The sequence below is a fragment of the Knufia obscura genome (genome assembly GCF_036327395.1).
Source record: "Knufia obscura strain CCFEE 5817 isolate CBS 148926 chromosome Unknown scaffold_4, whole genome shotgun sequence".
NCBI lineage: Eukaryota > Fungi > Ascomycota > Eurotiomycetes > Chaetothyriales > Trichomeriaceae > Knufia > Knufia obscura.
This window is the reverse complement of record NW_027042690.1, coordinates 152,990-180,950: the sequence shown is the minus strand read 5'-3', so window position 1 is coordinate 180,950 and position 27,961 is coordinate 152,990. Positions and strand designations below refer to the sequence as shown.

Below are 27,961 nucleotides of genomic sequence, written 5' to 3'. Positions count from 1 at the left end.
CATGGGTCGAGGGCGTCCACCCAAGCCGGGAACAGCCGAAGAGAAAGCTGCTGCTCGGCGCGAGCGCGTCAAGAATAATGTTCGGGCACTGCGTGAACGACGGAGGAAGGAGGCTGATTTAGCTACCGATCAAACTAGGACGAGTCAACTTGCTGTCGAGCAGGTCGACGAAAAGATCGCGGACACACCATCGCCAGTCAGCAAATCCGTCATATCTTCAGGTGCCTCCAAGGCTCGAAAGACTTCAGACACGTCTACCTCCTATTCGAGCGCTAGTACGAAGCGATCCGGTGGGTTGTTCTTGGTCAGTCGCTGCAATGATGCAAGGCTGATATTGCCCACTACTGTTGACACGAAGAGTCCTTATGCTACGGCGCTGCTTGCAGCTGTCAGAGAGCAGTTCCTGCCAGACCCAGTGTATCTGCCTCCAGCTATCAACAACACAAACGGTAAACCTTGGGAGAGTACCCAATTCTTGTGGACGCCATGTGCATTCTGGGTCACAAGCGCCTTCACAAAAGCTTCTAACCAAGAACCGAGCTTATTGAGGGCTACTCTGCTGTCTGTTGGGATGCTCATGAAAAGTCTTCAGTTTCAAGACACATCTTTGAAGATCGCTTCGCTCGAAATGTACCGACGTTGCTTGCAGGGCATACGAAAATCGTTGGAACCATTGGTCGATGGTCGGTCGGAAAGACCAAAGGACTCGGTCGCCTTGTATCTATCATGCCACGTTGCGGCAATGTTCGAGCTGATACAAAATCCTGATCTAAACGCCGCGATGCAGCATCTGAGAGGTGTCAGTCAACTCATATGCCACCTTGGCGACGGTAGAGATGAAGACGGTCAGTCGATAGCCTGGCTTTTGCTGCAAGACTATCGCTTTTCAGAAATGGGTTTATGCTTGAAGTACAGGTATGCCTCCGTTATCAGCTTGCGGAGGCGACAATTCGAAAGATCAGCGTTGGGCAACCTCAAGCTGTCCGCGAGAAATATCTCGGCGCATGGCTATGGAAGCCATAACATGCTTGTTAGGATCACGGATCTGGCGGACGAAATCAGTGCTGTAATGGTACAGCTAGATATTCTCCGACCTCATCTGAAACGAGCTGATGCGTTGATGAAATTGCGAGAGATGCTCGACAGGCTAGGAAAGGTCTGGGCTGACTACGAATACCTCCACGATCAGCTGACGTCCAGATATGGTTCGGCCTTCGTGTACAAGGATACCAGTGGTGAAAATCCAGGTTTCGGTTCCCTCAAATTCAAGACAATAGATATTGGGGCAGCATGGTGCCACAACCTCATGACTCAAATTCACTGCATCGAAACAGAGATAGACGCTACGTCCTTGGCCTTGGCCATCAGCAATGCTCCCAAGTTTGACGAGTCATTGCTAGGACACGAGCACTCGCCAGAACATGATCGGAGCAGCGCAGAACCTGTTGACGAGGTAGTCAGCTATAAATACCTCCAAGGACTGAGATACCTGCATCGATCCATTTGCATTCAGCTTACTCAATGCCTGCACTACTTTCTCCAGACAGACAAAGGCGTCACGGGTCAAGCCCTAGCCATCTTTCCTCTCGATACCGCAACCTCGATGCTTGAATCAGAATTGCAAAGGCTGCAGATCGACTTACAAGATGCACGGATACTGAAGAAAAGCCCAATGCTGATTAGCTCGATACAGCAAGAGATCACGAAGCTAGGCGAGGCGAGAGCATTCTGTCGGCAGATGCAAGATCGAGCCGAAGCATTAGGTATGCCTGGTTTCGGCTCTAGCGATTCAGAGCCAAGGGTTGTCCTCTTCTCATCGGGAACTGAGGAAGAGCTGGTACCGAAAAGTTGGACATGAGTAGGCAAATGACCGACACACTTCGGAAGTGCATTGCATAACTCGCGCAGCAAGGATATTATCCTCGGTGTACCTGCAGGCGCCCGCAGTTGACAGCTCAGATTTATGGGGTAAATCTGGGGCTAAAACCAAATCTGATGTGAGTCGGTACAATTCATAGCGAGCATCGAATGAAACTTTGGCACTCGACGGCAGTACAAAACAAGGTACATTCGGTGAGGTTTTCCCTCGCATTCGTTCTGTACTCTCGTCGGCCATAGGATCAATACAGGTTGTCCAAAGCAACACGGAAGTTATGTGGAAACTCGTGGCTCTAATTGCCTACTTGAGCTTCGCGCAAGCGGTGCCAAAGAAATTCACGTCTACGAAGCTGCTGAACAGTCCAGATCCGTCCGACACCGAATCACTCGTCTCGTTGCCGCTACAGCTAAACAGTCCCGGCCAGGGTGCCATCCTCGACTATGGCCATGAGGTCGCTGGCACGCCATATCTTATGGTCACAGCCATTGACCAGCCTGTCCAGCTGGAGGTCAGATACAGCGAGGAGCTTTCCGGACTAGACAGTCCTTTCGGCGACGGGCCATTCCCCTTCTCCGTTGGGCTTTCAAGTACTTTCCGCACGGAAACGTTTAACGTTACCTCTCCTGGCACCATCCATTCGTACTTCATTCAAGGAGGTCAGCGGTGGCAATCGATAAGCCAGCTAACAGAAGGCACGTTGACAATCGCCGGAGCTGGTTTCGAAGCCTCGATACAATACCAGAATCCGGAAGATCTGCCAGGACATTTCGAATGTTCAAATTCAGCTTACAACGAAATCTGGAAGCTGGGTGCATTGGCATCCACAGCAGCCTGTGTCGAAGCCGGCAGTCAGAGAGCTACGTGGGAGATTACTCCGGATGGTGCCCTTATTCACGGACAGAAGCCAGCACTCAGTGCCCTCGGCAATACCTTCTCGGAGTACACCTTAAGCTTCAGCACAAAGATCCTCCGAGGCGGTGCTGGGTGGGCACAGGCGCAGACACCGAGCTTGACAGGCTTGCAGCTATTACTCACATCCGAACTTGAGGAGGATACCACATTCGTCAATACCAATACCACGATAACACCGCCGAATTCAATTGCGTTGGCATACGGATATAGCTTCGTCAACCAGAGCACACTGCCGTCATTTTACCTCGATAATTTCGAGATACCCTTCGCCATCAAGGAGGACACCTGGTATAATATCGACGCTACGCTTCTTAGTGATTCGACGCTTACAGTGGCGATAGATGGCACAGAGGCTTTGAACGTGTCGCTAAGCGACTATGGTGTGTCTCTAGGAAATCAGTATGATCCTACTGCATTACCCGGCACAGGCAGCTGGGGCTTCGGACCTTGGGTTGACCAGGTCGCGCTATATGCGAATATCAGCGTGGCAGCCCAGAACGGAACAGAATTATACCGGAACTCGCTGACAGACGAAGCTGTCCTCGCCGAATACGGCGTGGCTCGGAACAATGCCACAGTTTGCCTCGACGGCCCAAAACGAGACCGCCTCGTCTGGCTGGGAGACTTCTTTCACACAACGCGGATCATACCAGCTTCGACAGCACGGAGAGACCACGTGCTCGGAACACTACAACTTCTCCTAGACTGGCAGAACGAAGAGGGTCTTCTACCGATTGATCCTCCAATGGGTACCGACCCCCTCTATGCTCCCCAGGTTGGCGGTTACCTTGGGCTCGCAGACTATCAAACTCTGGGCCTATTGGCATTCACAGGCTACTTCGAGCTCACAGGAGACATGGATTTCGCCCAGCAACTGTGGCCAGGCTTCCAGAAACAGACCTCCTGGCTCATCTCACAGATCAACACCACAACCGGCCTCGCCGAGATATCTGGATTCACCGGCCCAGCATCAGGCACCGCAACATCCGCCATGCTCGTGCAAGCTCTCAACGAAGCAGCAACCGTCGCAACGGCCCTGAACGACACAGCCAGCGCGAAAAATTACACCACCACCGCTTCGAACCTTGCCGACGCAATTGACACCTCGCTCTGGAACGAAGACCTAGGCATCTACTCCACCTCCCTTTCCGCACCATCCAACTTCTCCGTCGCGGATATTTCGTTTGCCATCACATCTGGCATAGCGAGCCACAACACAACACGTCTTACATCCCTCCTCGCCGCGCTTGAACAGCTGAGTCTAGGACCAGGCTACAAGGACACATCGGCGACATCGACCACCGACCCAACAGTAAATATCTCCCCAAACATCAACGGCTTCCTCCTCAGCGCCCTCATGCGCGCGAATGCAACGATGCCGGCAAAATTCCTCCTCGATACCCTCTGGACCGCGATGATTGACGACGATGCAACAAGTACAGGTGCAAGCTGGGAGTATGTCAATGCGGCGACCCGTGGGCCAGGATTGGGGTTATTCACGAGTCTAAGTCATCCTTGGGGTGGGGCGCCGACGTATATCCTGCCGCAGTGGGTTGCGGGGGTAAGAAGTGTGAGGGCAGGGTATGAGGAGTGGGTTATTGTGCCGGGGTTGGGGTTTAACGTAACGAGTGCTAGTGCGAGGGTGCCGACGAGGTTTGGGGAGTTGAGTGTTAGTTGGGAGGCGGTGGGCGAGATTTTGAGTGTTAATGTGACGGCGCCGGAGGGAACGAAGGGGAGAGTTGAGTTGCCTGGTGTGGCGGGGCGGGAGCTTGGGATGTGGAATGTGAATGGCAAGGATGGGAAAGGTGGAGAGAAAATTGAGCTTGGAGCTGGGAAGTCGAGTGTTACATTTGATATGAGAGATTCGTGAGCTAGAATGCAATGGTACATGCGAGGTGTAGATACTGCCTGCTCTTATGACAGAGCCGAGAGGATCCATATCGACATCCATGTCATCAGCAGAAATCCATTCCACCCCTGACCTCTTCGCCGTACAAAAGATGTCGCGCCTAAAAGGCAGTTAAGACTGCTTGCCTAAGTAGTGCACCATGCTAATTCTGACTTGGAATATCAATACCTCAGCCTCAGATTTAGTGCGCTTCGATGCCATAGATTCATCCCATAGCAGATCTAAAACATCCTAGGAAAGCATCGTCTCATCATTATGCGCTTCAAATCACATCATAGGCATCATGTAATTAAGTCACAACACAAATTCTCACACGTAGGTCTTTTTCAACGACATGAGGAAAGAGGAAAGAAATGAGACGAGCAAGTTCCTACCCAATGATGGCACGGTACGTGCACGGTACTGTGCCATGTCACGTGAATCAAGCAGCACGCATAAGGACTAGCACGAGGCTGGAGAAGAACTTGGCAAAGCAAGCCTCGTTGCCTCCGCATAGTACTTAACAAGTCCTCTGAGCCCATCCAACCTACCTTCCTTCTCCTCATGGCGCGGGAAAAAGTCGTCGTGAAATGTTATGTTTGATATCTCGAAGTCTGTGACGTTTTGACCGCGTATGATGTGAAACATTCTCAAGGCTTGTTACTCTTTTTGGAACGACCCTATGCCATCCAAAGCGCGCTAAATCTGAGGCCGAGAGTTACCATATTCAAGTTTGATGGCAAGGGTCGGTGGAAGAAACCAGGTGCTGAAGTCCACCAGCTTAATGGTGTAGGCTTGGTTCACGAGGCCATCGATTCTGAGTGTCAATGTTTCCAGCTGTTCTCAACCATTCTGGTCCGTGCTTTCATGCTCAAGGCTTACGAAGTACTAAGAAGAAGATGTCCCTGAAACTTGGTAGCTGATATGATCACAGTAGGCAAACGAGGCATACTACATCCTAATCTACAGTCGAAACAAGGGAAGACGAATTGGCATTTATTGGTACGCTATCCATATGGGGCTGCGATGTTCGTGGTTATGGTCACGGTCATTGTCACAAACTGGCACTAACGGAATGCGGTAGCAAATGGATCCGATACAGCGCTCACTGGTTTCTTTGTATCACGATATGCCAAAGCAGTTGTGCCCCCTGAAGCGCAAGTTGCGGGACTGCAAACGGCTGCGTGCTGGCAAATGCATCCCCTTCTCCCCGATAGACTACTTGCAGCCCGTTGCAGATATGATGCCCAGTCAGCCTGGTCGGTTTGTGCTATGGAGATTATGTACGTCTTGATGAATCTCACCGTCGTTTGAAGATCTGAGCACGTGTTTGCCTTCCTGTGACGACGCAGGCACTTCCAGAATTGTCTCATACCACGACCGCAGCCTGACTCCCAAAGCACAAGTAACGTTGCACCTCGATCAGCTTGCGCCCTCACCTGCACTACACACCCGAACGCCCTTACCTATTATCCTCGGATAACATCGTAAGCAACCTTGGCAAGCGCCATCAGTCGAATAACGATACCGAGGAGAAGTGAACACTACACCGACCACATCGCGACGTGGAAGCACTTAACCTGCTGCGGGCGACTTCCTTTGAGTTTTGGACTATCTTTCCGATCACTTCATGCCTACAAGCCTGCATTTACTCTAACGGTGTCCATGTACCGACCGCCGCAGAACTCTGAAAGGTCTTCAAGTCGTGCAGAGAACAAGTCTTGAGTGACAGCCTGTTCTATGTGGACGTGGCAAGATATCAGTCAACAGGCGCGCTCGGTGCCCGACGCCGTCTTGCATCTTCTCCCCGATACGAGCACTGTAAGGTACTCGTCTCTGGAGCAGCATGATGGTGTCCATACCGCATCGAGACTGGAGTCCGGCTGGAGTCTTGCGCGCCTGAGATCAAAATCTCAAAGGTCTGTATATGCTGCTATCGGGGTCCTGGTTGTCCTTACCTTCGTCACATTTGCCGCAGTGTCACGGCAGATTATCGCGACCGACCCATCGACAACAGGCGATCCAGAGGCAATACACGAACTATCAGCATCTGGTGATGAGCATCCGATCTCGCAACTTGTCAGGAATGCGGAGACGCAATTTCAATCGCGGCTGAAAGCACAATCTACAACACTCCACGAGGCTATTGAAGAGTATAAACATCGTTACGGTATGCCCCCTCCACCACTCTTCGATGAGTGGTATCGTTTCGCCACAGAACGCAAGACGGAGTTGATTGATGAGTTCGACCCTATTTACGACTCCTTGAAGCTTTTCTGGGCTATTAGTCCTACGACAATCCGAGGTAGAACTCGCGAAGCGTTGGGGTATGACAATACACTCATGGGCGTCTCGATCCGTGGAGGTATCGTGCGGATCGTTGGCTCTGGACAGGACGATTTCCAAGTCAGTGCCATTAAGGAAATGACATCGGCGTTCTCGCAATGGGTACCGGATATGGATATTGCGTTCAACGTGAACGACGAGCCACGTATCGTCATACCACACGAGGACGTGGAGCGTCTGAACTCTTTAGCAACCGAGGCTATACAGTCCGTCAGACCCTCCAAAAACCGCTTTACTCGACCAGTGGACTTGAACAACGGCCAGTCGTATGATCGGGTTGAGGAGACTCGTTTCAACCAGCTAGGTCACCAGCAGACTTGGTCGCATGCTCGCATGTCTTGTCCGCCAGATACGCCAGCCCGGAGTTTCGACCCTTATGTCAAAGATGCTGACGTATATTTCTCTTTCAGTGGAATCAACTTTGTTCAGAACATGACCATCTTCAGCGATATCTGCTTGACGCCATCTGTACGTGACATGATCGGACTCTTCAATCACCCTAATGTGTTTGGTGTCTCACATGACCTGATTCCGATATTCTCACCATCAAAACTCTCATCTTTTCATGATATCCTCTACCCATCCCCATACTACTACGCAGACCGAACTGTGTATGATCAGGATTCCGGAGTGCCATGGGATGAGAAAACGCCACATTTGTACTGGCGCGGCGCTACAAGCGGAGGCTACAGCGAGGGTGGCACCTGGAGAACATTACTCCGCCAGTCCATATTATCGAAGCTGGCCTCGCCTGGTACAGTACGATTGCTTTACAGAGAGACAGAAAACTTGAACGAGGGATCCTGGACCACAAAGGAAATCCCTGGATCCGATGCGGCGGCGCAATATGATACTAAGTTTACCGAAGTCAAGCAATGCGCTCCTGCGGATTGTGCAGAAATGCCAGCCACTTTGACATTCATCCTCATGCAGCCCAAGAAGAGTCCTGGAAACACCGCTATCTTCTGGACATGGATGGGAATGCACTGAGTGGCCGATTCTATGCTCTCTTGAGAAGTATGAGTTTACCTCTCAAGGTTGCATACTACAGGGAATGGCACAGCCCAAGAATCTTTCCTTGGAAGCATTATGTTCCCTTAAGTGCTACTACTGAAGAGTATGCTGAGGTCTTGAACTATTTTGAGCATGATCGTGTTGAGAAGGAGATAGCAAGAAATATGGCACTCCAAGGCCAGGAGTGGGCGAAGAAAACAACAAGGAAAGCAGATATGGAAGTCTATATGTTCAGGCTTCTTTTGGAGTGAGTTGAGTTCTTACTATGACCTGTGTGTGACGATGACTGACTAATCGCGCCAACAGGTACGGAAGACTCGTCGACGACGATCGTCTCGAGATGGGGTATCAGTATTGAAGTCTCGTTTGTTTCGTGTGGCTAACCCCGTACTCTGTTACTATAGCCTGGTCAGGGATAGACTTAAGGAGTCTTGGCAGACAAACAGGGCATATGATCAAACTGAATTAGTAGAATCACGAAAATATGAATCACGATTCAAAACTCCGAATCGAGTCAGGAATCGATTCAAGAACTTGCAGTCCTGGTCTTGCACCTAGAGAATTTTTCGATTTCATTGCGCAATCCGATACAATGACGGATTGTCTCGAATATATCTCAAGACTCAATGTCATGCTTCTTAGACGAAGTACACATAGAGTTATTGTGGTCAGGTTTGTGATAGGGCTCGTACTACTCGTTTGCGTCCTCGGCACCTTGCGACACTTGCCCAGACATCGGAAATCGACGACTACAATTCAATATGATTTCACCACAGCAGCGTCTCTGGCTCAGGCCGAGAGACTCCATGCCGTTCAGCGCGAATTCATTCATGCGTGGACAGGATACAAGGATCATGGCTGGATGAGCGATAGTCTCAGACCCCTCACTGGTGAAAGACAGGATCACTTATGTGGCTGGCCTGCAACATTGATTGATTCTCTTGACACACTATACATCATGGATATGAAGGAGGAATTCAACGAAGCTGTCAATGCCTCCATCACGATCGACTTCGAGGAAAGTACAGCAAGATGTCAGGTCAACTTCTTCGAATCAACCATTCGATACTTAGGAGGGCTACTGGGCGCTTATGATCTGAGTGGTGATGCGAGGCTACTGCCCAAACTAGTTGAGCTAGGAGAGCTTCTCTACTCGGCATTTAACACAGCGAATGGGATGTCTTGTAGTCACTGCAGTCTTGGAAGAAGCAAAAGTGACGAGATGATCGTACCAGACCAAAGTATGCCCCTTGCAGATGCAGCAAGCTTCTATCTCGAGTTCACGCGTCTTTGGCAGATTACAGGTGACCGCAAATACCTTGATAAAATATCCTCGATAACGGCGATATATCAAAAGGCGCAACTCCAATCCTCTATCCCAGGCCTTTGGCCATAGCAACTCAACACATTATGTGTCGATACACTGACCGAGATAAGTGCTCGGTATAGTCTAGGGGCACTATCGGACTCCGCCTACGAATACCTGGTCAAAACTCACCTTTTGCTGGGTGGTATTACAGATCAGTACGCACAGATGTGGAAACCAGCTGCAGTTCCGATCAGACAGCATCTGCTTTTTCGAGCTTACATCCCTCAGGGGACAGAGAATGACGTTCTCTTTTCGGGCATCGCTACAAAGTCTCATGCAGATATCAAGCCTCTTCTGGAACCCCGGACAGAACATCTAGCTTGTTTTGCAGGAGGTATGTTCGCGATGGCGTCTCGCATGTTCGACGAGCCTGAGGATCTTGTAACTGGGAAAGCACTGACGGAGGGTTGTACCTGGGCGTACCAGAATTCACCTCTAGGCATCATGCCGGAGACCGTCACACTACTGGAGTGTCCTGACCCATATGGAGCTCAATGCGAGTGGGATGACGCGATCTGGGAGCAAGCCCGAGACAAGTCCAAGCACTACCCACCAGGCTATGTTACCTCCAAAGATCCTCACTACGGTCTTCGGCCAGAAGCAATCGAGTCTGTGTTGGTACTGTACAGAATCACAGGCGACCCCAAGTGGCGCGATATCGGTTGGACCATGTTCGCGAAAATCATCGAACACGCCCGCACGCAATACGGACACGCTTCACTCGCCACGGTGATGGAATTACGCGAGCAGAATCGGTATGAAGGTAACAAGGAAGTAAAGAAAATGGCAGCGAGCCAGCAAGACACCATGGAGAGTTTCTGGTTAGCGGAGACACTGAAATATTTCTATTTGCTTTTCAGCGATCCAAGGTTGATAAGTCTAGATGATTTTGTGTTCAACACGGAAGCACATCCTTTCAGGCTGGAGCGTGGGTCTAGGGGTTTTCATAGATCATAGCTACCACTTCGGGGTTAGAAGCCGGTACGCTTTGATCCCTTGCAAAGAAGCGGGAGGGCATGTTATTGATCGATACAGTTCATCACTCTATTCCACGGAGACGGTAGCAGGAGATTTCCGCTACCTGAACGCGTTGTGCTCACGAAAATCATCTTCCAACACGGACTGCGAGTTGTCGCTGACCAGGATAGAAAGGCCATGTCCTTCGTCCAACAAGGGCACCAGCGCAGGGAGATCAGATGCCGACCCGTTGTATCTCAGATGCATCCTAACACTATCTGAAAACGGCTTTTGGCTCGAATGAGTCCATGTGGAGCTCTTCCATAACATACCCTGTGCAGGCGTGTATTCTCCTGATCTTGCTGAGAGTATTCCTCCTTCTGATGCGTAATGTACGATGGCAATTATGCTTCGAGGCTTGTTTATTCTTGTTGAACAAGGCTATGTCATGAAAGCCCGCTGAATCTGAGGTAAAGAGGTTCTATCTCTTCGGTAGCATTGAGCGGAAAGTTATTGACCAGGGGGAGGTGCCGTAATGGTTTCGGGATTGCTGAGAGAAACATTGACAGTGGCTAGGCAAGTTACGGCGCAACAGAAAGTGGCCATCGAATTGAGACGGAAGACGTTGTTGGTGTGCTACTCAGCTATTATACTTGGACATTATCTATGCTTAGCTAAGCAGCAAATGCTCTCTCAAACAGGACACTGAAGTCCACACGGTCGAAGTTCAACACTGATTATTGATACCTCGGACCATGTCAGCAGCTTGTGGATGCTAATCAAGGCCATCGCCTTGGCAAGTCTGATAGCTTGCCATTCTTTTTTTTCAAGAAACCCATCCATCACTGCGCAGAAGTGAAAACTCTGACATCCATTACAGATTAGATAGATACCTAAACGTGATATCGTTTGGCAGCGCGAGATGTAAGACCACCCACGTGTCGTCGTACGACAGATCTCTTGAGATACTCGGTCCCCAGGTAGTCGGTGGCAGGGGCAGCGGCTTTCGAGATCGCACCGCCTGTGGTAGAACCAGAACTAGTACCGCAAGCGCTCCCCTCGGTGACACCACCGCTGATGACGTTTGGACCTGGGATCTCGTCGTAGCAAGTTGACTTGCCCCAAACGCTGAAGTTGACGGCTGGATCGGTGGATTTGTACATGCCTGGGATCTTGACGGTTGGAGTAACAGTGCTGTTTCCGCTGCCGCCTTCAATCTTGAGCTGCGCGCATGCGTAGTAGAACTCTGCTTCACCGCCGTGAGCACCGTGAAGACCGATGTGCTCGACACGGGCGAGGTATTCGCCTGCGCCGATGTCGCTGGGGACGGTGAAAGCGATGCTGTCGTCGCCATAACTGCACCAGGCGTTCGTCTTGAGGGACTCGGCAGAGCCGGGTGTGCAGATGAGGGATTGTGCAATCTTGAACCAGTCACCGTCTCCGGCGTAGGACTTGACGTCTCCAGAGGGGGCCTTGGACATGTAGACTTGGGCTGGACCTGGGTGGGCCATTCCGGTACCACCGAATGCCTGCTTGAGGGCAACCTTGTCACCGGGCTTGACGGTGTAGACTGAGGTGCTTGCGCCGCTACTGGCACCTTTGTTGCAGCGGAAATCGGTGTCATCAGGGGAATGGGAGCCGGAGGGGATGTTCTTCCATTTGGTGGGCATGTAGCTGTTCTGGTGCTGGCGGACGTATTGCCAGTCCTTACCAACCATTTCGTCGTTGACGATGAGGCCGGAGAAGGTGTAATGGGCGGTGGTGGAAGGGGTGATGGCAGCTGCCAGGAAGGCAAACGTTGCGCTCTTCATCTTGATTGAGGATATGGTATTGGTCGTGCTTTGCTGTTGCAGAGAGAGCGTGTGTAGAAACGAGTGACAAGTCTTACCGGAAGACCTGAATTGAAATGAATGTATGTGCTGTCGAAGCCTGTTCGAAATGAATGTATGCGTTGAGTCGATGGCGAGGAAAAGTTCTTACCCAACACTGTGGCCCTTTCATATATACTTCATGTGCTGTCAGCACAATGACATAGGGCACGACCACTGGAGCTGGGGTCAGTCAACTTAGCTGCTGACCCATAAGGGCCGACATGGTGTTGTCTCACGAGGCGAGAGTGCCAAGACGCATGCACCAGGTTTGTGAATGTGCTTGATCACGTTCATGAAGAATCTGCTATGGGCCATAAGGGTGCCTCGTGGCTATGACGAACAAGCTTGACAACGGTTTCGCGCAACGGGAGGAACATGTCTTGACTGACTCACGAGGCGAACATACGAAACAAGTCGTGTAACAAAGTCTCGTGGGAAAGCTTCTTAGCGATGCCAGTGCCAAGCCGATGGCGCGTCGCAGGTGTTGACCGAGATCCAAGGACTTATCGGGGCAGCGCGAACCATAAGCGACGGCGACATACAGACTCCGTACCAATGAAAGTTGTCTCGAAATCTGAGAACGTCTGTCTTGTGGAAAAGAAGACGAATTCAACAGCGTGAGTGACCTTTTGGGGGGACTCTTCCACATCCTCAGGAGCAGCAGGAGCGCTTCCCTCTTTAGGCCTAGGCGTCAGGGGTGATTCAATCCAGGCATCAAGGCTGCGAAGCGGCTATCGATAAGAATCACGGCGGCCCCACTTCGGTCGATCATGTCGCGGTTGCCAAAAGTTTTTGGATCGTGGTTGCAGCTTCCTATTAGATGTGCAGTACTTTGTCAACACCGCCTCAGCGCATCTGGTTCAACATCTGGCAACATGCGATAACCGACAGTACCCTCAGTGGACACCATGGACATTCATCGATGCCGATTTGTTCCGTATCAACCTCGATCTATCAACGCACTAGCTTTTTCGCATACCTCGAATGCGAAGCAAAGAACGCCGGCCGACCTCAAACTCGCACTTGGCCGTGAGAATGGCGATATAGAGATATGGAACCCAGCGAGGGGAGAATGGACGCAAGAAAGGATCTTTCGAGGGGGTGTAGGCAGGACAGTTGAGCAGGTCCAGTGGACTCAGGACGTGATAGTTCCTGACAACGAAGAACAACCGCAGAAGCCAGAAGATGGACCTCTACGCCTATTCAGCAGCGGTGGTTCCTCTTCAATCTCGGAATGGGATCTCGAGAAGGGCGTGCCAAAGTCACACGCAGACGGCAATACAGGCGATATCTGGTGCTTTGCGCCTCAACCACAATGGACCCATAACCAGGCTCGAAACAGTACGACTGAAGTCCAAGCTGCTCCATCTCAGCTTCTAGCTGCTGGCTGCGCTGATGGCTCCATTGTGCTGTTCTCGACTGTCGACAACGAGCTCCGATTCGACCGAGTCCTGACACGGCCTCATAGTAAGAAGTCGCGAGTTATCAGCATAACCTGGCGCGATCGGGATACTGTTGTTGCAGGTTTCGAGGAGAGCGTTATTAGAGTCATTGACATTCGTAACAAGCAGACCCTACGCAGTCTGAACATGGGCAAGTCGAGAGACGGAAGCAAAACACTTGCGTGGGCTGTGAAGTGTCTACCCAACGGCACAATCCTGTCAGGCGATTCGTCTGGTGAACTGAAGGTCTGGGACGCCCAGAACTACTCGCTGGTCCAGAGGCTAAAGACCCACAATGCTGATGTGATGGATATCACGACAAATGCTGCAGGGACCATGATCTTGACCTGTGGTGTGGATAGACGGACTGTTGCTTACGCACCACAGTCGAATACTGCAAGCTCAAAAACTCAAAGATGGTACGAGGTGAGACATCGCCGCTTCCACGAGCACGATGTCAAGGCTATCGCCTCATATGAAAGCAAGAGTTTGAGCATCGCGGTTTCAGGTGGTATGGATACAGTTCCAGTTGTCGTGCCACTGAAGAACTGGAACGAAGAACACCACAGATCTCTGCCACATCTACCACAGAAGCCGCAAATGTCTGTCTCTGCCAAAGCACGATTAATGCTGACCTGGTGGGGGCGGGATCTCTTTGTTTGGAATCTCCCACCTCGATATCGTGAGCCATCAGATCAGGACTCTGTGTCTGATGAACAGACGTCTCAGAAGCTTCTGGGCCAGATACAGCTCAGAGATGAGGAATCGATCACTTCTGCTGAAATTTCTACCTCGGGCAACATGGTCGTAGCAGCAACATCTGCGGGCGTCAAGCTTTTCCAGATCCGAAGAACAATATCCGCAGATGGTTTTGCTGAGGTACGATCGAGACCAATAGACCTGCCGAAAGTCATGGCAGGCCATGGTGCGAATACAGTTGGCTTCTCACCTGACAGCAAGTGGCTATACGCTGTGCGGCCAAACAACGTGCTGTCTATAGCGAAGATTGTGCCTGCGTCCTCGCCGAAGGAGCGGCCAACGATACACGACAGAGTTATCAAGCTTGATCGCAAGAAGCGAAGGGTGCAGACAGTTCAAGACTCAAAACTAGGAGACTATTCTCGCCATATCTCCGCTATCGCCTTTTCCTCAGATAGCCGGATCATCGCAGTCGGCGACTTGTCTGGCGCAACCGACACTTGGATTTTAGAGGGTCATGAATCAGAATCGACACTTGACAAAGCCACCGCCGACGCCTCATCGGCCTCCGGCTCGGAGGACGATTCAGGCTCTGAATCCGACTCAGATGACGAAACAGACTCCCGGGTCATCCATAACCAAAAATGGATCCGTATCCCATCTGGCTCACAACTTCCCAGCCTAGAGTCCGCAATTCTAGCACTATCCTTCAAACCATCCTCAGCACAACCCGAACACCCGAGTGGCATCCACGGCAACGAAGGCCTACACGCTACGCGGCACAATCACCACCCCATCTCGCCCGAACATCCGCCCCATGAAGCAGGTTTCCTAGTTGCAGTCACCGCAAACCACCAGGTCGTTGAATTCGACGTCCTTAAATGCAGACTGAGCGAATGGTCGCGGCGCAACCCATCGTCTCTCCTCCCAGATTCATTCAAGATGATCAAGGATAGAGTAATGGGGATATGGTTCGATACTCGGCCCGCCGCAAACACCGATCGCCTATGGCTCTACGGCACGAATTTCATGTACATGCTTGACATGGCACAGGATCTCGTTACTGTCTCGAAGCAGGACACCGCGATGGTCAAAGTCGGACGGCTTGGTCAGCACGTTCTTGAAGTCGCACCAGATCATGCATTGGTGAAGACCGAGGATGGAGATGGAGAGATAAAGTCGAGCAAGAAGAGGAAACGGAACAAGTCGTCTGGTGCGGGCGATGAGATGACTGAGCGGCATAAGTATAGTGCTAAAGTGCGGAGGACGACTGGTGGTGCAGACGACGCTGGTATGGGATTGCTTAGCCCGCCACGAAGTCCAAAGCGGGAAGATGGAGATCAAGATGATGACGAGATGGATCTGGACGATGAGGAACAGGAAAATGCACTTGTAACGAAGAGACGGCACATTGAGCGAGATGAAGACGGAGAGAAGCCAGAGATGGGCCCCGCATCATGGCATACCTTCCAGTACAGGGGAATATATGGCGCCTGCTCGTTGCAGACACAGCCGTTGCCAGGTGGCGATGGAGAGGGTGATGGTGACATGGCGCCTGAAGTCGTTGTTGTGGAACGACCTATGTATGATGTTGAGTTGCTGCCCCGGTTTACGAGTGGACAGGAGTGGTAGATAGAGCGTCGACAAGACCAGAACAATACACTGCGTTCAAGCACAACGCCAGAGAATTGGAACATGATTCATGTGACGACAAAAATTGCAGACCTCGCTCTTGTGAAAGCTGCAGCTGCTTCATCACCTCAGCAGTAAGACATTGCTGGACAGGTACATGGACTTGTGTAGTACTAAGGCTAAAGTATAACATATGTACTCTTGAATGTGACAGCTCTACGCCACAGATGTATCCAGTGAGGTGGCAAGCGGACTGTAAGGAGGGGAGGCAAAAGCCATCTCAGTGACTAAGTGCGTAGGGTAGGAAGGTGCAATGCGTTGGCGGAAGAGCGGGAAGGCACGATGCTGTGGTTGGCAGGTACGACGGCTTGCGAGGGAGGCGCGGCCCAGATCGTGAGGCAAGCACGATGAGGCGGGGGGAGGAAGGTATGACCGCTGGTAGGGGAAGTACGACTGATGATAGGGAAGGTACGACTGACCATAAGGAAGGTACAACTGATGACAGGGAAGGTACGACTAATAGTAGGGAAGGTACGACTAATGGTAGGGAAGGTGCGACTGATGATAGAGAAGGTACGACTGACGGTTGGAACTTTCAATCCATTGAGGCGGCAGGCGCGAGCAGGTGAAGAGGAAAGGGCAAGCTGACTAAGAGGACAAGTACGATTGTCTCAAGACATAAGGAGTGGAATTACCGGTGCCCATGGAAGGATAGTATGGGCATTGTATTGCGTAGGGTACGATGGAAGTGGGAGGGCGGCATGGCTGGTGGTGTCTTAGGTGTCGATTGAGCGTCGACCGTCGCAGTTCGCGAAGATGGTTGTGCCACGAATATACAGTATTCATACGGACTTGAGAGAGCTCTCGCCAGTCTTGGATCATCGAGATTGCAACTCAAGCCCCGTCCGGCGTTTTACATCTGTACTTGATACTTGTCGTTCAACCACCACGTGAAAGGATCAGAGTAAGTGGAATGGTCATTATACATAACCTACTGAATATCTATCTATACAAGCTCGCTCCACGCTGCCGAAGAAAGCAATGACCAGCGAGCTCACACGCTCACATAGCCAGCGTAAAGGACAACAAGATTACAACTCTCTGGGTATCAGCTTCCTCAGGTCCACAAAACAACATCCACCCTTAATTCTTCGAAGCTCTGCCAATAGCGAACACCACCACGATGACAGCTGCTAATGTGAGCACAGCACCGGGCAACAATAGCTCGTTTGGCACACCGGGTAGCACCTCGGGCGCTTGCTGTTGCTGTTTGTTCTGTGCAAACGACGAGCGCGCATCAGGCGAGCGCTGTCTGGACGCCGGCTCGCTACCATCAACCATAGCCTTCGAGGAGGTCTCGGGTGTGGGAAGTTGAGGTGCAGGGTTCTGTGTTGCTGGTATAGGCGGCTGACTTGGGTCATGGACGAAAAGGTCAACCTTCTCGCGTTGCGATGATATGGCCATTGTGATGGCATCTTTGAGATCCTCGTCTGTTGTGATCGAGACGGTGTCACCCTCATTGTCGAGATATGACATGGCGAGACTATCGCCGCCGACGGTTTCAAGCTCTTTGCCGAGTTTTGACTTGACTTGGTCTACCAGGTGCTCATAGCCTTCGTTTGCGACGACTTGCAGTCTATGAACGCGGCCGGACGGAGCCTTGAACTTGAATGGGAACGGCACGTCGTTGGGGTCTTCCTTTTCGATTATGGGTGATCGAGCGTGGAAGTCTGAGGGACTATCTTCGGCTGCTCCTGTATGACTGGCAGAGTCGTTCGGCATAACACTGTCTCCTCGTTCGATGCTCGGGCGGACTTCAGACTCCATGATTGATCTGATTCCTGGTGTTGTTGGTCGGTGGCTGCCTTCTGCAGAGACCATTGATTCCGTGTCACCATCACCCATTGACAGCCAGAACTTGTTCCATGCTGGGCCTTCGGAGCTGTCTGAGCCCATAGTGTTGATTTGCTCTAATGTGGCATAGGTGAGTTTTAGAACGTCGACCATACCGACGATCTCACCACCTTCGTTCATGACTGGTAAGTTGAGGTAGTGGCCGTCGTGCATCTTTCTCAGAGCGGACTGTATGCTCATGTCTGATGGAGCGAAGTCTGGATGAGGAGTCATGACTCGGACAACACTGCAAGTTGCAGGGTCAAGACCAGGAGCGATAACCCTCAGTACAACGTCTTTACTTGTAAAGATACCGGTGATTGATCCCTGATCTTGCACCAATACAGCTGTCGTGTGGTTCTCCTTCATCAGCTGAGCAGCCTCTTTTACTGATGTCCGTACCGAGACAGTAGTTGGTGGCATGCCGTTCAGCACCGAGTCCAGGGTAGGGCCAGACATCTTCTGGCGCAGAGCCTCGACATAGTGGATGATCTGTTGTGGCTGGCTGGAACCAAGTTCTGATTGTACACCCTCCAGTGCATCGTAAAGCTTTCTCGACGAACTGTAGGCTCTTTCCAATTTCTCCATTGCTTCATAGAAGCACTTTGTGATGTCCAAGATACCAGAAATATCCTGGTTCTCATCCATGACAGGCAGATGTCTGAAGCCCTTCCTGACCATCAGATCGAGAGCATCGGTAGCACTCGTATCTGTTCTTGCGCATAGAGGGTTCTTCGTCATGATCTGTTCGATTGTGACTTCTCTTGCTTTGAGCCCAGCTCCGACCACCCTGAAGGCCAGATCTTTTGCTGTGAAGATGCCAGCGATTCTTTCGTCATCGTCGGTGACCAACACGCAGTCCTCTCTCTTTGCAGCCATCATCTGCGCGGCCTCGGAGACTGTTATGTTTGGCTTGATCTGTAGGGCTGGACTAGGTTTCAGGGCAAGGACTGTGCCAGGAGGTGCTTTTCGGTGTCTGAGTTTGGAAGATGTACCCTTTTTACGGTTGAGATTGGCAGCCATCTTCTCGCGGATTGCCTAGATGTGCTTATCAGTATTATGTTTCAAACTCCTGTAGGCCAGCAACGAACTACAGCCGTGCCTGCTGGTCACTCACCTCATCTCTTTTACTCTGCTTCTGTCTACTTGCAGATATGGTAGAGTGGCCCGACATCTCGCTCTGCTGGCTCTCAAGTTTTGGGCGTGGTATCGAAGTCGACGGACTGTTCATGGCAGTGTCGAAGGGCAGGCCAGCCCTCTTTGGAGTGGCACCCCTGAGGGTTCCTGGTGCATTGGACATGTCTCGATGAGGTGTGTCTCGATGCTCGTGCTCAACCATTGATCCAACCACAAGGAAGTATGCCAGCCAGCAACGAGCAATTACAGGTGACCCGAGAAATAGCAGAGTTATGGAGTATGAACGGCCGTCGCCAGGGTCTGAGATCCACATGTAAACAAGCGACCGGCACCGACCACGACCAACCAAATTGACTGCAGGCAGGTGCAGTGATATCACGTGATCATGACGAAACTCGGTCGGTCCTTCCTGGCCGTCGGGATTATTGTCACGTGTCGATCTTTCATTCATTACTTGTCGTTCTTCTACGAAATCAAATGCTTTACATGTTCAAGAGGCTTTAATTTTTGGCTGGCTGGAAGTACGGTGCAGGGCGTCAATCAACATTTGGTCTTCACAACTCGTGCAAACAGACTCGTAATGTCACGGTCTTAATAATTTGGGCAGTGCTGGCGGAGCTTAGTACCAGAATCCCAGGACTTGTGGCCAATTCCAAGTCGTCGTCGTTTGCTCGAGTACTTTTTCTGACCGCACGCCTGGCTCAGTCTTCCATTACCAACCATGATCCAGCGAAACAAATGACTGTATATAAAAACGTCATGGTGAACAAATGATCGCTGAAACGACCCAAGATCTTTCGACTTGTTGGAGCCCATGATCCAGGCTTGGGATACCTCACCCCTGTCCTCTCATCCACAGCCAAAACTTCATCAGCATCGACAGCGTACGGTGGCCTCAACGAGTATCCAATCGGTATCCAACAGCTTACGATATGCGCTAGCCAGAACATTGGTGGCCACCCTATCCGGGTGAGAAGGTATATCCAGGGATGTTGTCCCGATATCATCACGTCGTGATTCGATAGGCTCCGGTTAGATCGACCAAAGCATCGCACGATGTTGAGGATGACGCCCATGGTACAGGCAAGTATGAAGAGTGCGTGAATCCAGACCATGTAGTGGAAGAACAATACTCGGAACCGTCGTAGACGTGAAGAATTTCCTGGAGGGCGTTCCTTGACAGATGCACTGAGAGATCCTGACGCGGTAAATCCGGGCTTCGTCCCTCCCAGGCGAGTCGGAAGTACAAAACCATGGACAAAACTTGAGATGAAATCTATGCTCGTCAGTGATCTTGGTATTGCCAGAAACTTAAGGTTGGCTTACAAGGATAGAGCCACGATTCCGCTTGATCCCATCGCATCCAGTCTCTGTAGCCAACGAAAAGCGACAATACAGCTTTGTGCAGCCAGTCGGGGAAGACCCAGATGAAAGCAAGGCGAAGAAGCCAGCTCAATTGCCATGAATTCTGATAGGCAACAAATTCGTGACCGGATAGAAGTGCAAGCGGCAACCCAACAAAGCCCAGGGATGTCAATGTACAGTTGAAAATCGAGCCTGCGCCTAATGTGAACCCAGCCAGGCGTTGCTTGAATGTGCAGCCAGCGATATGTGGTCCCCAAAGACGATAGTTCAACTTATTGGCGGTCTGAACATTGCCAATGCTCCACCGAGTGCGCTGTCGTACGTGACCGATGAGCGAGCTTTGACATATGTTAGCATCGTACAACTTACTATAACCTACCTTCACTCACTCTGGCATCTCCCCGCATTGCAGAAACTCGTCAACATAAGCCACACCCCAGCCCTTACCAAGAAGCGCCGAGGAGCATCCGGTATCCTCGCAAATCGTGTATGTCGGAAATCCGCCAATGGCATTCATCGCTTTCCGACGAACGAGGTACCCTGAGCCAACACAGTCTCCAGCTCCGAGGCCATCATGGAACAGTTCTGTAACGTTGTAGAAGTAGTCGAGATCTTGACGTAGATGGTCACCTTTGGGGATGTTGTAGAAGTACTGAGTATGCGTCAGAGCACGAAACAAGCATTAGTATTTGACAAAAGCTGACCTGGCGAGCGCACGTCATAGCCAACTGAGGGTCGTCCAATAGATGTGGCATTAACGCTCGCAGCCAATGTGGCTGTACTATCATGTCCACATCCAGGCCTGCTACGAACGGGAACGGGCCATCCGGTAGACCAGCGCTGTAAAGAAGACCGTGATTCAGATTGCCAGCCTTGTAGTCTGGAATTTCTGGTTTCTTTCGCCTCGTATAGTGGGCCCAAGGGTATGTTCTCTGCAGACGCTGCATCGAATCTTGCAATGCTTCGGACCTTCCATCGTCGAGCAGGATAATGTGCAACCGATCCTTGGCCCAATCAGTTTCACATGCCGCTCTGACCACATTCATGGTCAAGTCATGGTCTTCTCCACAAGCTGTAATCAGTATGTCCACTCCAGGAACATCTTTGGCCTGAAGTGATAGATGTGGTCTCCTGGGGCGGTTTGTGACCAGAACACGGGACAGAGAATGCAACAAGCTAGGTGCTCTGATTGTTAGCAGCACGATAATAGCCACGATGCTCAAATACCTGATTGGAAGATCTCGACCACCAGAAAAAACCACGCCCAGCCGAGCGGGTATTGTGCTTCTCTGCCTGCTGCAAGGATACAATGAACACGAAAGGCAAAATAAACTATCAGCGCGACCGATGTAAGAAAGCTGGTAACGGGGACAAGTAGCCAAAGCCACTCTGGTGCTCGAGACATGGCTGTTGAGAGCTTGGCGAGAGCAAAAGAGTCGTGTTGTCAACTCTAAAATGCTGGGCGAGTTGAGGTTGAAAGTCGGAATCGACTTTTTGTCTAGGACGCCTTGAAACCCATGATTTGCAGGCTTGAAGGGTTTGTCACCCAATGCACCATTGACCGTCATCGGCATTAATTGCTGCATCTCGTACTTGCTGTCAGAAATGGCGTCGTAGCATTCCGCAAGGGATGCATGGTCTGGTGTTCATGAGATAAGCGAGGCCGATCAATGTGGGACACCTAGATCGTCCCTCAGGCTGTTGAAGCTAGGATGATCTTTGGTGTTCCGCACAACGATAGGCTCGGTACGATGCCACGTAGCATTTACCTGATCCATTTCAAGTGAAGGTGCGACCTGTAGGGAGATTTTTACGTATTTGGTTTTATCGTGATATTCATAATGATTGCACGGACTTGGCAGCCGAAAGAATTTTGGGAAACTCTTGCGAATAATTTGTGATTTTCTTCGACGTGGTAGACCGTAGTACGGAAGACCGGGTATGGCGTTTGACGACGCGTCAAGTGCTAGGCTGTTACCCAGTCTCGTTCCCGTCGGTGAAGTCTTTCGTCGGTGAAGTCTTTCGTCGGTGAAGTCTTTCGTCGGTGAAGTCTTTCGTGGCTTCCTATTGGTCGTCAGACTTCCCACAGACCATTTTTTAGCGGTGTGGAGGTACTGTAGTAATAGGTGCCGAATAGTAGTATCGTATGTATGTGGTTGGTAAGGTGAGGTGGAGTGGTGGCTGCGTATATGTAATGACTGAGGGTCGTAGTTGGCCAACAGCGGTTTCGAACAGCAAGGCAGCTTCACCGATTTTGCCAAGGCCGTGGAATCACTATGCAGTGGACATCACGATACAACCTTGACATACCACTGAGCCTCTGACAGCGACGCACATACGGACAGGGGTGGCATGATCGCAGCGATGATGGTTCTTGGCGCATCATAGCACATGCCAATATTACTCGTTGTCACAGTTGGGAGTTGCGAAAATCTCGTTGGCTGAGAGTGGCAGGGAACGACGGTTGAGGAGTGCTTGTTGATTACTGTCCTGTCGACAAGAATCGCGCATAGTAGGTGGCTATGTATGCGCTGCGCGGCCGTAAAGCATATGTAAATACGCCCTTTGTCTAGCTTCCCACAGAAGCGTTCGCTTTTGTGTATCTTGTTCGGTTGTAATTATACTGCATCGTCTCGAGGTCGACCTAGCTCCATGTTTCCACCCACGATCTGCGCCTACTGGTCACGCACCAAACTCCCCAAGGCCGAACGTCCCGCCACCGTAAGCACTGAAGTCCGGTACTCTCCATCTGAGCCGGTATTGAACATTTCCGAATCCAGAAAGGGGTAGAAGAAGTCCGTGTCTTGCAGAGAAATATCATCCTGATGAATAGCAACATCAGCATGCCCAAGGTTGGGAGCAGACACGCCTTGTTGAACTTCTTCGTTTGGTGGGGTGTGCAGCTGCGACCATAGACTGCCGGCCGTGGGTGCGTGCGAACCTAGATTAGTGGTCGTCAGCCTCGTCAGTCAGACGAGTCAAAGTCGGGGTGCGTAATGTAGTACAAGATATGTCGGTGTAGATTGAAACACGTAGGGACGTGAGATAGGTCATTCCAGCCAATATCGGACTCACCTTCCATAGTTACAGTCGAGCTGACGTTCGGCGAGTCAGTGCCAGCATCATCTTGCACGCCCAAGTCGTACACTTCCTCGCCCTGCTCGGCGCACCCCTCGCCTCTCGCCCAAAGGATCCCATTGTGGCTCAGTATTGACTGGCGTGCGTGCAGAGCGGTGACCCGGAATCCCTTCAGCTTTGACGGGTCAAGATATCGAGGTTCGTCTTCAAGGACAATGTGGTTCCTCGAATGCATCTGGTGGAGATATTGTACGTGAATCTCCTGGAAGAACTGTGAGCACGGACACGAACGACGGGCAGGAGCAAGAGGTAAGTCATACGAGTAAGGAGCTGAACTTCCAATACCTTCCCAAAGCCTGTATCACGCGAACGCTGATCGCGATGTTATGGCGCATGCGCTCTTTCAAGCTCGTATTAGAGCTGCGCAGGAACGGTATCTGGATTGCGCAGCTGCAATAGGCGGCGTAAGCGACGAAGCTTGGTATCTGACTATTGTCCCGAGAATGTGCGAGGGCTGAACCAAAGAGTGTTGACAGTGCGCAAGCATGATCGAAAGCTGCTTGAGCTGAGAGCTGGCGTGACAGCGGCCAGGCGTTGTTGTCGGGACTCTACGAGAATAGCGGCACGATGGATGCGTGGAGTGCACACAGGCATTGATGGAAGACGACCGAAATCAACAACAACTTTGGGAGCGTAGCTGCGCAGTGAGCTTTCGTGGTGTCCGTTGACACTTTGAGGTGTTCCGGGACCCTTGCCCACCATTCCGATATTTGAGCGTCGAGCGAGTGTATAGCTGGCATCCTGGTGGTTATGTCGGATGCTGGCGTCTTGATGAGGTTGTAAACTGCTGACCTTTCACACAGTCAATAGTGCGCCTCGTTGCGTTAAGCGAACATATATACCATAGAGTCATTGCTTTGATCATCTCACAATATATACCACCGTTAGTTTCACCAGAGCTCAGCGAAACTAGCGGCCGATTCGATTGGCACACTTCAAAATCCTCTTCACACCAGGGAAGAGGAAGGCCTTTCGTAGTTTCATCAGAAAAGTAGCTGAAGGCAAAACCACCGGCGTGACAACTGGTCAAGTAGCACGCCCAGAAGCGCCGACGACGTACTTCGGATTCGAAGGATTTGTCATTGCGGGCTTTCTCGCGGCCCAAGCCCAGGATGTGTGTAGTCGAAAAGGCATTAGCTGAGACATGTGAGTGAGAGGCGCCAGCAGAATTGATTTGGTAGTACCTCCGTGCACAAAGGATCTCCGCCATAACCCCTGGCTGTACCAGAAGAGCGCGAGATTGAGGAAGGCAACGATGTTATTGTGCGTGGGTGTCTCGACGTTCTGGAAGACCGTCTGGCCTGCACGCTCGGCCCAATCCGTGCGGAATCCGTGCTCTTGGAGTGAAGAGCCTCCATGATAGAATCTGAATTGGTTCATCAGTCGACTGCTGTGATCATCTGATTGATTTTCATACATTGAGGCAAAAGCACAGACACTTAGTACCACTGCAGGATTAGCAGTGCCCGTTGTTAACGCCTGTTCGAACGACTCTCGATGCAACAGAAGAGATGCGTTGTATATGTCGGAATAGTAGACATCCACGAGAGCCACGATTAATGACTTTGGTATGCCGAAAGGAACGCGTTCCAGTGGTGATTGCGCCAATGAGGGTGCTAAGAATGGATTCTGTCGATCTGTCTTTTGTGACTCGCCAGACTTGCTCGTATCCAGCAGGGTTGCAATTTCACTTGCATAGCTACAGTCATGTCGGGGCCTTGCACATCGCTTGCAAGCTGGTCGCTCTCCAGAGCATCGTGCCTGCTAGCCATTCAGCTTGTCCTCAACATCAGTTCATAATTTGTCACCTTTTGCTTCTTGCACGCGTTGCATGCCTTCCGAGGTCGTCCTGAGCCTGCTAACATCACAATTTCCCGGTCAGACGTGCTTCTCCCACGTGGAGGTAGTTTTCCGGTACACAGAAAGGTTCTCCAGTTGTAATCCAAGTGATGACACTGGTCGGACAACCACGAGACCTCGAGTGCAGGAAATACCATAGAGGGGAGGCCTTAGGTGGAGAAGCGGAGGTTGCCTGAACTGCAAGGCCACACACCGGTCAATCACCGGGTCCGGGCTCAAGCACAAATTGAAGAAGGTCGAGCGGCCACGTTGATCAACCAGAGTGTGAAAGCATTGCAATACAGCTTTCGAGCCAATACCCACCGAACGCGCTACACATGGCCTGAATATGCAAAACACGTCACGGTCCCCCACCAAAGACAGCTAGACTTTGGTCTGTATAACACCAGGATCTAGTTGGTTGCCCTTCACGATGCGTTCGGCCCGTTGTTGCAGCTCCGCCCTTGGTGCTCTTGCTGCACGCTCCATGATGGCTCTAGCAGAGTCTCGCAAGTCGGATCTGACAGCTGGCCAGTCTGACCCAGTCAGAACGCCCTTGTTCTTCACTACTTCACCGTCAATGAAAACTGTATCGATATCTGAAGCATTCGCATAAAGTACCAGGGCGCCAACAGGGTCATGAACGGGCGTTAGCCGTGTTGAATCACATCTAGTGATCAGCAAGTCTGCTCTTTTCCCGGGCGTGATACTTCCAATGACGTTCTTTAGACCCACGGCCTCCGCACCGCCCATGGTTGCCATTCGAAGCACTTGATAACACTTTTGAGCGACACTAGGCAGAGGTCCCACATGAGCTTCGTTCTCTTTGTGTCTTTGAGCTTGGAGAAGTAGGCGCATCTGCTGAAACATATCAGCAGGATTGTTGGATGTGATGTCAATGCCAATACTGGCTATGCAGCCGTGCTGACATGCCTTGAACGCGATCGGATGGCCCATGCCCATCTGAAGTTCTGTATCTGGAGTGCTGGACAAGCTAACACCGCTATTCCGCACAGCTCTGAGCTCGCTGTCCTGCAATGAGGCGCAATGGCTCAGAAGCAAATCCGATCCGAGAAGTTTCTTGCCCTCCAATTTCTGAACGAGATGCTGACCTATGTCGTACTTTCCGATGCCCACATGACCCGTGATGACGGCTGCCTCAAGCGATCGACCATACTCGATTTCATGAACGGTGCGGTCGAATGTGGTGAGTTCCATTTCCGTCGGTGCAAATCCGAAGCGTACTAGATCAGTAGGCTTGTTAGATGGGAACTGTGCTTCTCGCACCCTTTTCGCATCCGCGAGTCTCCAGTCAGAGTCCTTAGCATTAAATGATTCATCTATCGCTGAGCCCTCCCAACTCGGATTGTCGTACAGGCCGTAGCAGAAAACAGCTCTGATCTTCGAATCTCGGAGGCCTTTAATAGCTGCATCAGCGTGCTCCGGCGAATTCATTATATGGGAGTGGTCGACAAGATAGGTGATGCCGTTGTCAATAGATTCGAGAGCTCCACAGAGATTGCCCATGTATGCGTCATGAGGAGTGTAGCATGAGCCATAGATAGTGCGAATGTTCAGTGCGTAGTCAGAGAGCACATAATCTGTCGTCACGGTGCGAAGCTGAGTCTGCCAAGTGTGCCGGTGAGTGTCCACAAAGCCAGGCGAGACAATAGAGTCAGTGCCATCGATGACTGTGGCATCACCCTGCACGCTCAGAGATGGGCCAACAGCAGCGATGATACCGTCCTCGATGAGGATATCACAATTGGGTATTGTTCCGAGCTTCCCATCGACCGTGACGGCAGTTGCATTGCGGATCAGATATTTGCCTGGCATGTTGAGATGATTGAAAATATCGCAACCAGAGGTGATGAAATTGCTCGAGGCAAAGAGCTATGAAACTGTCTGGGAGAGCCACATACTTTGTAGCTGAATCTGGGACGCAGAGCAACGGACTATCACGTGATAGGCCGGCCCGTGGCTTGAAATGTTGTACCGTCTTGGGGGGCGGATTCCGTGCGAAGCTTGCGGAGCGCAAACAATTTCTAAGCAGTCTGCCTGAACAACGCTTGGCGTGCCTGCAAGTATTTCCTGGGATCACCAAGTCTTCACCCAATCTGGCTCTATGCTAGCGAACATTGGGCAAAAACTTCACGATCGGAGAAAGTAGTGCGAAACCAACCATGCTGAAGCCACTTGCAAGCATCGTAGGGTTCCTGCCTTACTGCTTCTTGAGGGCCTGATGCTTTCGTCCATCGGTAGTTTCCTCTGTGGGTCGCTTCGTGAAAGCCATTGCGTTAATGTAACGTCGCACTAACAACAGCGCTTGCTCAGGCCGTGATTTTGTTGCTCTTGGCCCATGATAGTAGTGGCATTGCTTCAGGCCAACGGCCGACTGTGGTGGTGTGCAGGCGTCGCGTATCCTCAGCATTTAGAGACTCTTGCCTCGACAACAACGCACATCACCTGTGAATTTCTGCGAAGCCACTTCTCTGCGCGCACTTCTGGGGTTCACTGCTGGTCTTTCTTCATCGCTGCAGTCCGCACGATGCCCGCTTAGCGAAAAGATTTCACCGCGTG

At 51.3% G+C, this 27,961-nt stretch overlaps 9 protein-coding genes across 9 annotated transcripts; 5 read left to right on the top strand and 4 right to left on the bottom strand.

Moving 5' to 3' along the window:
- Position 1: 1 nt before the first annotated feature.
- Positions 2–1,858, top strand: PMZ80_003982 (uncharacterized protein; the record flags this gene model as incomplete). The annotated part of the gene is made up of 1 exon (XM_064872409.1): positions 2–1,858. The coding sequence occupies one exon, from the start codon at positions 2–4 to the stop codon at positions 1,856–1,858; it is 1,857 nt and encodes a 618-aa protein (XP_064731067.1).
- A 105-nt stretch (positions 1,859–1,963) lies between these two features.
- Positions 1,964–4,661, top strand: PMZ80_003981 (uncharacterized protein; the record flags this gene model as incomplete). Its single annotated transcript, XM_064872408.1, has 2 exons — positions 1,964–1,968; positions 2,141–4,661. The coding sequence occupies 2 exons, from the start codon at positions 1,964–1,966 to the stop codon at positions 4,659–4,661; spliced, it is 2,526 nt and encodes an 841-aa protein (XP_064731066.1).
- A 1,758-nt stretch (positions 4,662–6,419) lies between these two features.
- On the top strand, positions 6,420–8,015 carry PMZ80_003980 (uncharacterized protein; the record flags this gene model as incomplete). The annotated part of the gene is made up of 1 exon (XM_064872407.1): positions 6,420–8,015. One exon carries the CDS (start codon positions 6,420–6,422, stop codon positions 8,013–8,015), a length of 1,596 nt encoding a protein of 531 aa, XP_064731065.1.
- A 982-nt stretch (positions 8,016–8,997) lies between these two features.
- On the top strand, positions 8,998–10,365 carry PMZ80_003979 (uncharacterized protein; the record flags this gene model as incomplete). Its single annotated transcript, XM_064872406.1, has 2 exons — positions 8,998–9,223; positions 9,494–10,365. 2 exons carry the CDS (start codon positions 8,998–9,000, stop codon positions 10,363–10,365), a joined length of 1,098 nt encoding a protein of 365 aa, XP_064731064.1.
- An 893-nt stretch (positions 10,366–11,258) lies between these two features.
- Positions 11,259–12,176, bottom strand: PMZ80_003978 (uncharacterized protein; the record flags this gene model as incomplete). The annotated part of the gene is made up of 1 exon (XM_064872405.1): positions 11,259–12,176. The coding sequence occupies one exon, from the start codon at positions 12,174–12,176 to the stop codon at positions 11,259–11,261; it is 918 nt and encodes a 305-aa protein (XP_064731063.1).
- A 968-nt stretch (positions 12,177–13,144) lies between these two features.
- UTP4 (U3 small nucleolar RNA-associated protein) lies at positions 13,145–16,009 on the top strand (the record flags this gene model as incomplete). Its single annotated transcript, XM_064872404.1, has 1 exon — positions 13,145–16,009. One exon carries the CDS (start codon positions 13,145–13,147, stop codon positions 16,007–16,009), a length of 2,865 nt encoding a protein of 954 aa, XP_064731062.1.
- A 1,143-nt stretch (positions 16,010–17,152) lies between these two features.
- PMZ80_003976 (uncharacterized protein) lies at positions 17,153–21,450 on the bottom strand (the record flags this gene model as incomplete). Its single annotated transcript, XM_064872403.1, has 5 exons — positions 17,153–18,940; positions 19,020–19,204; positions 20,366–20,742; positions 20,794–21,056; positions 21,109–21,450. 5 exons carry the CDS (start codon positions 21,448–21,450, stop codon positions 17,153–17,155), a joined length of 2,955 nt encoding a protein of 984 aa, XP_064731061.1.
- Positions 21,451–23,079: 1,629 nt separating this feature from the next.
- On the bottom strand, positions 23,080–23,717 carry PMZ80_003975 (uncharacterized protein; the record flags this gene model as incomplete). Its single annotated transcript, XM_064872402.1, has 2 exons — positions 23,080–23,345; positions 23,480–23,717. 2 exons carry the CDS (start codon positions 23,715–23,717, stop codon positions 23,080–23,082), a joined length of 504 nt encoding a protein of 167 aa, XP_064731060.1.
- A 2,048-nt stretch (positions 23,718–25,765) lies between these two features.
- On the bottom strand, positions 25,766–27,217 carry PMZ80_003974 (uncharacterized protein; the record flags this gene model as incomplete). The annotated part of the gene is made up of 1 exon (XM_064872401.1): positions 25,766–27,217. One exon carries the CDS (start codon positions 27,215–27,217, stop codon positions 25,766–25,768), a length of 1,452 nt encoding a protein of 483 aa, XP_064731059.1.
- Between the last annotated feature and the right edge of the window lie 744 nt (positions 27,218–27,961).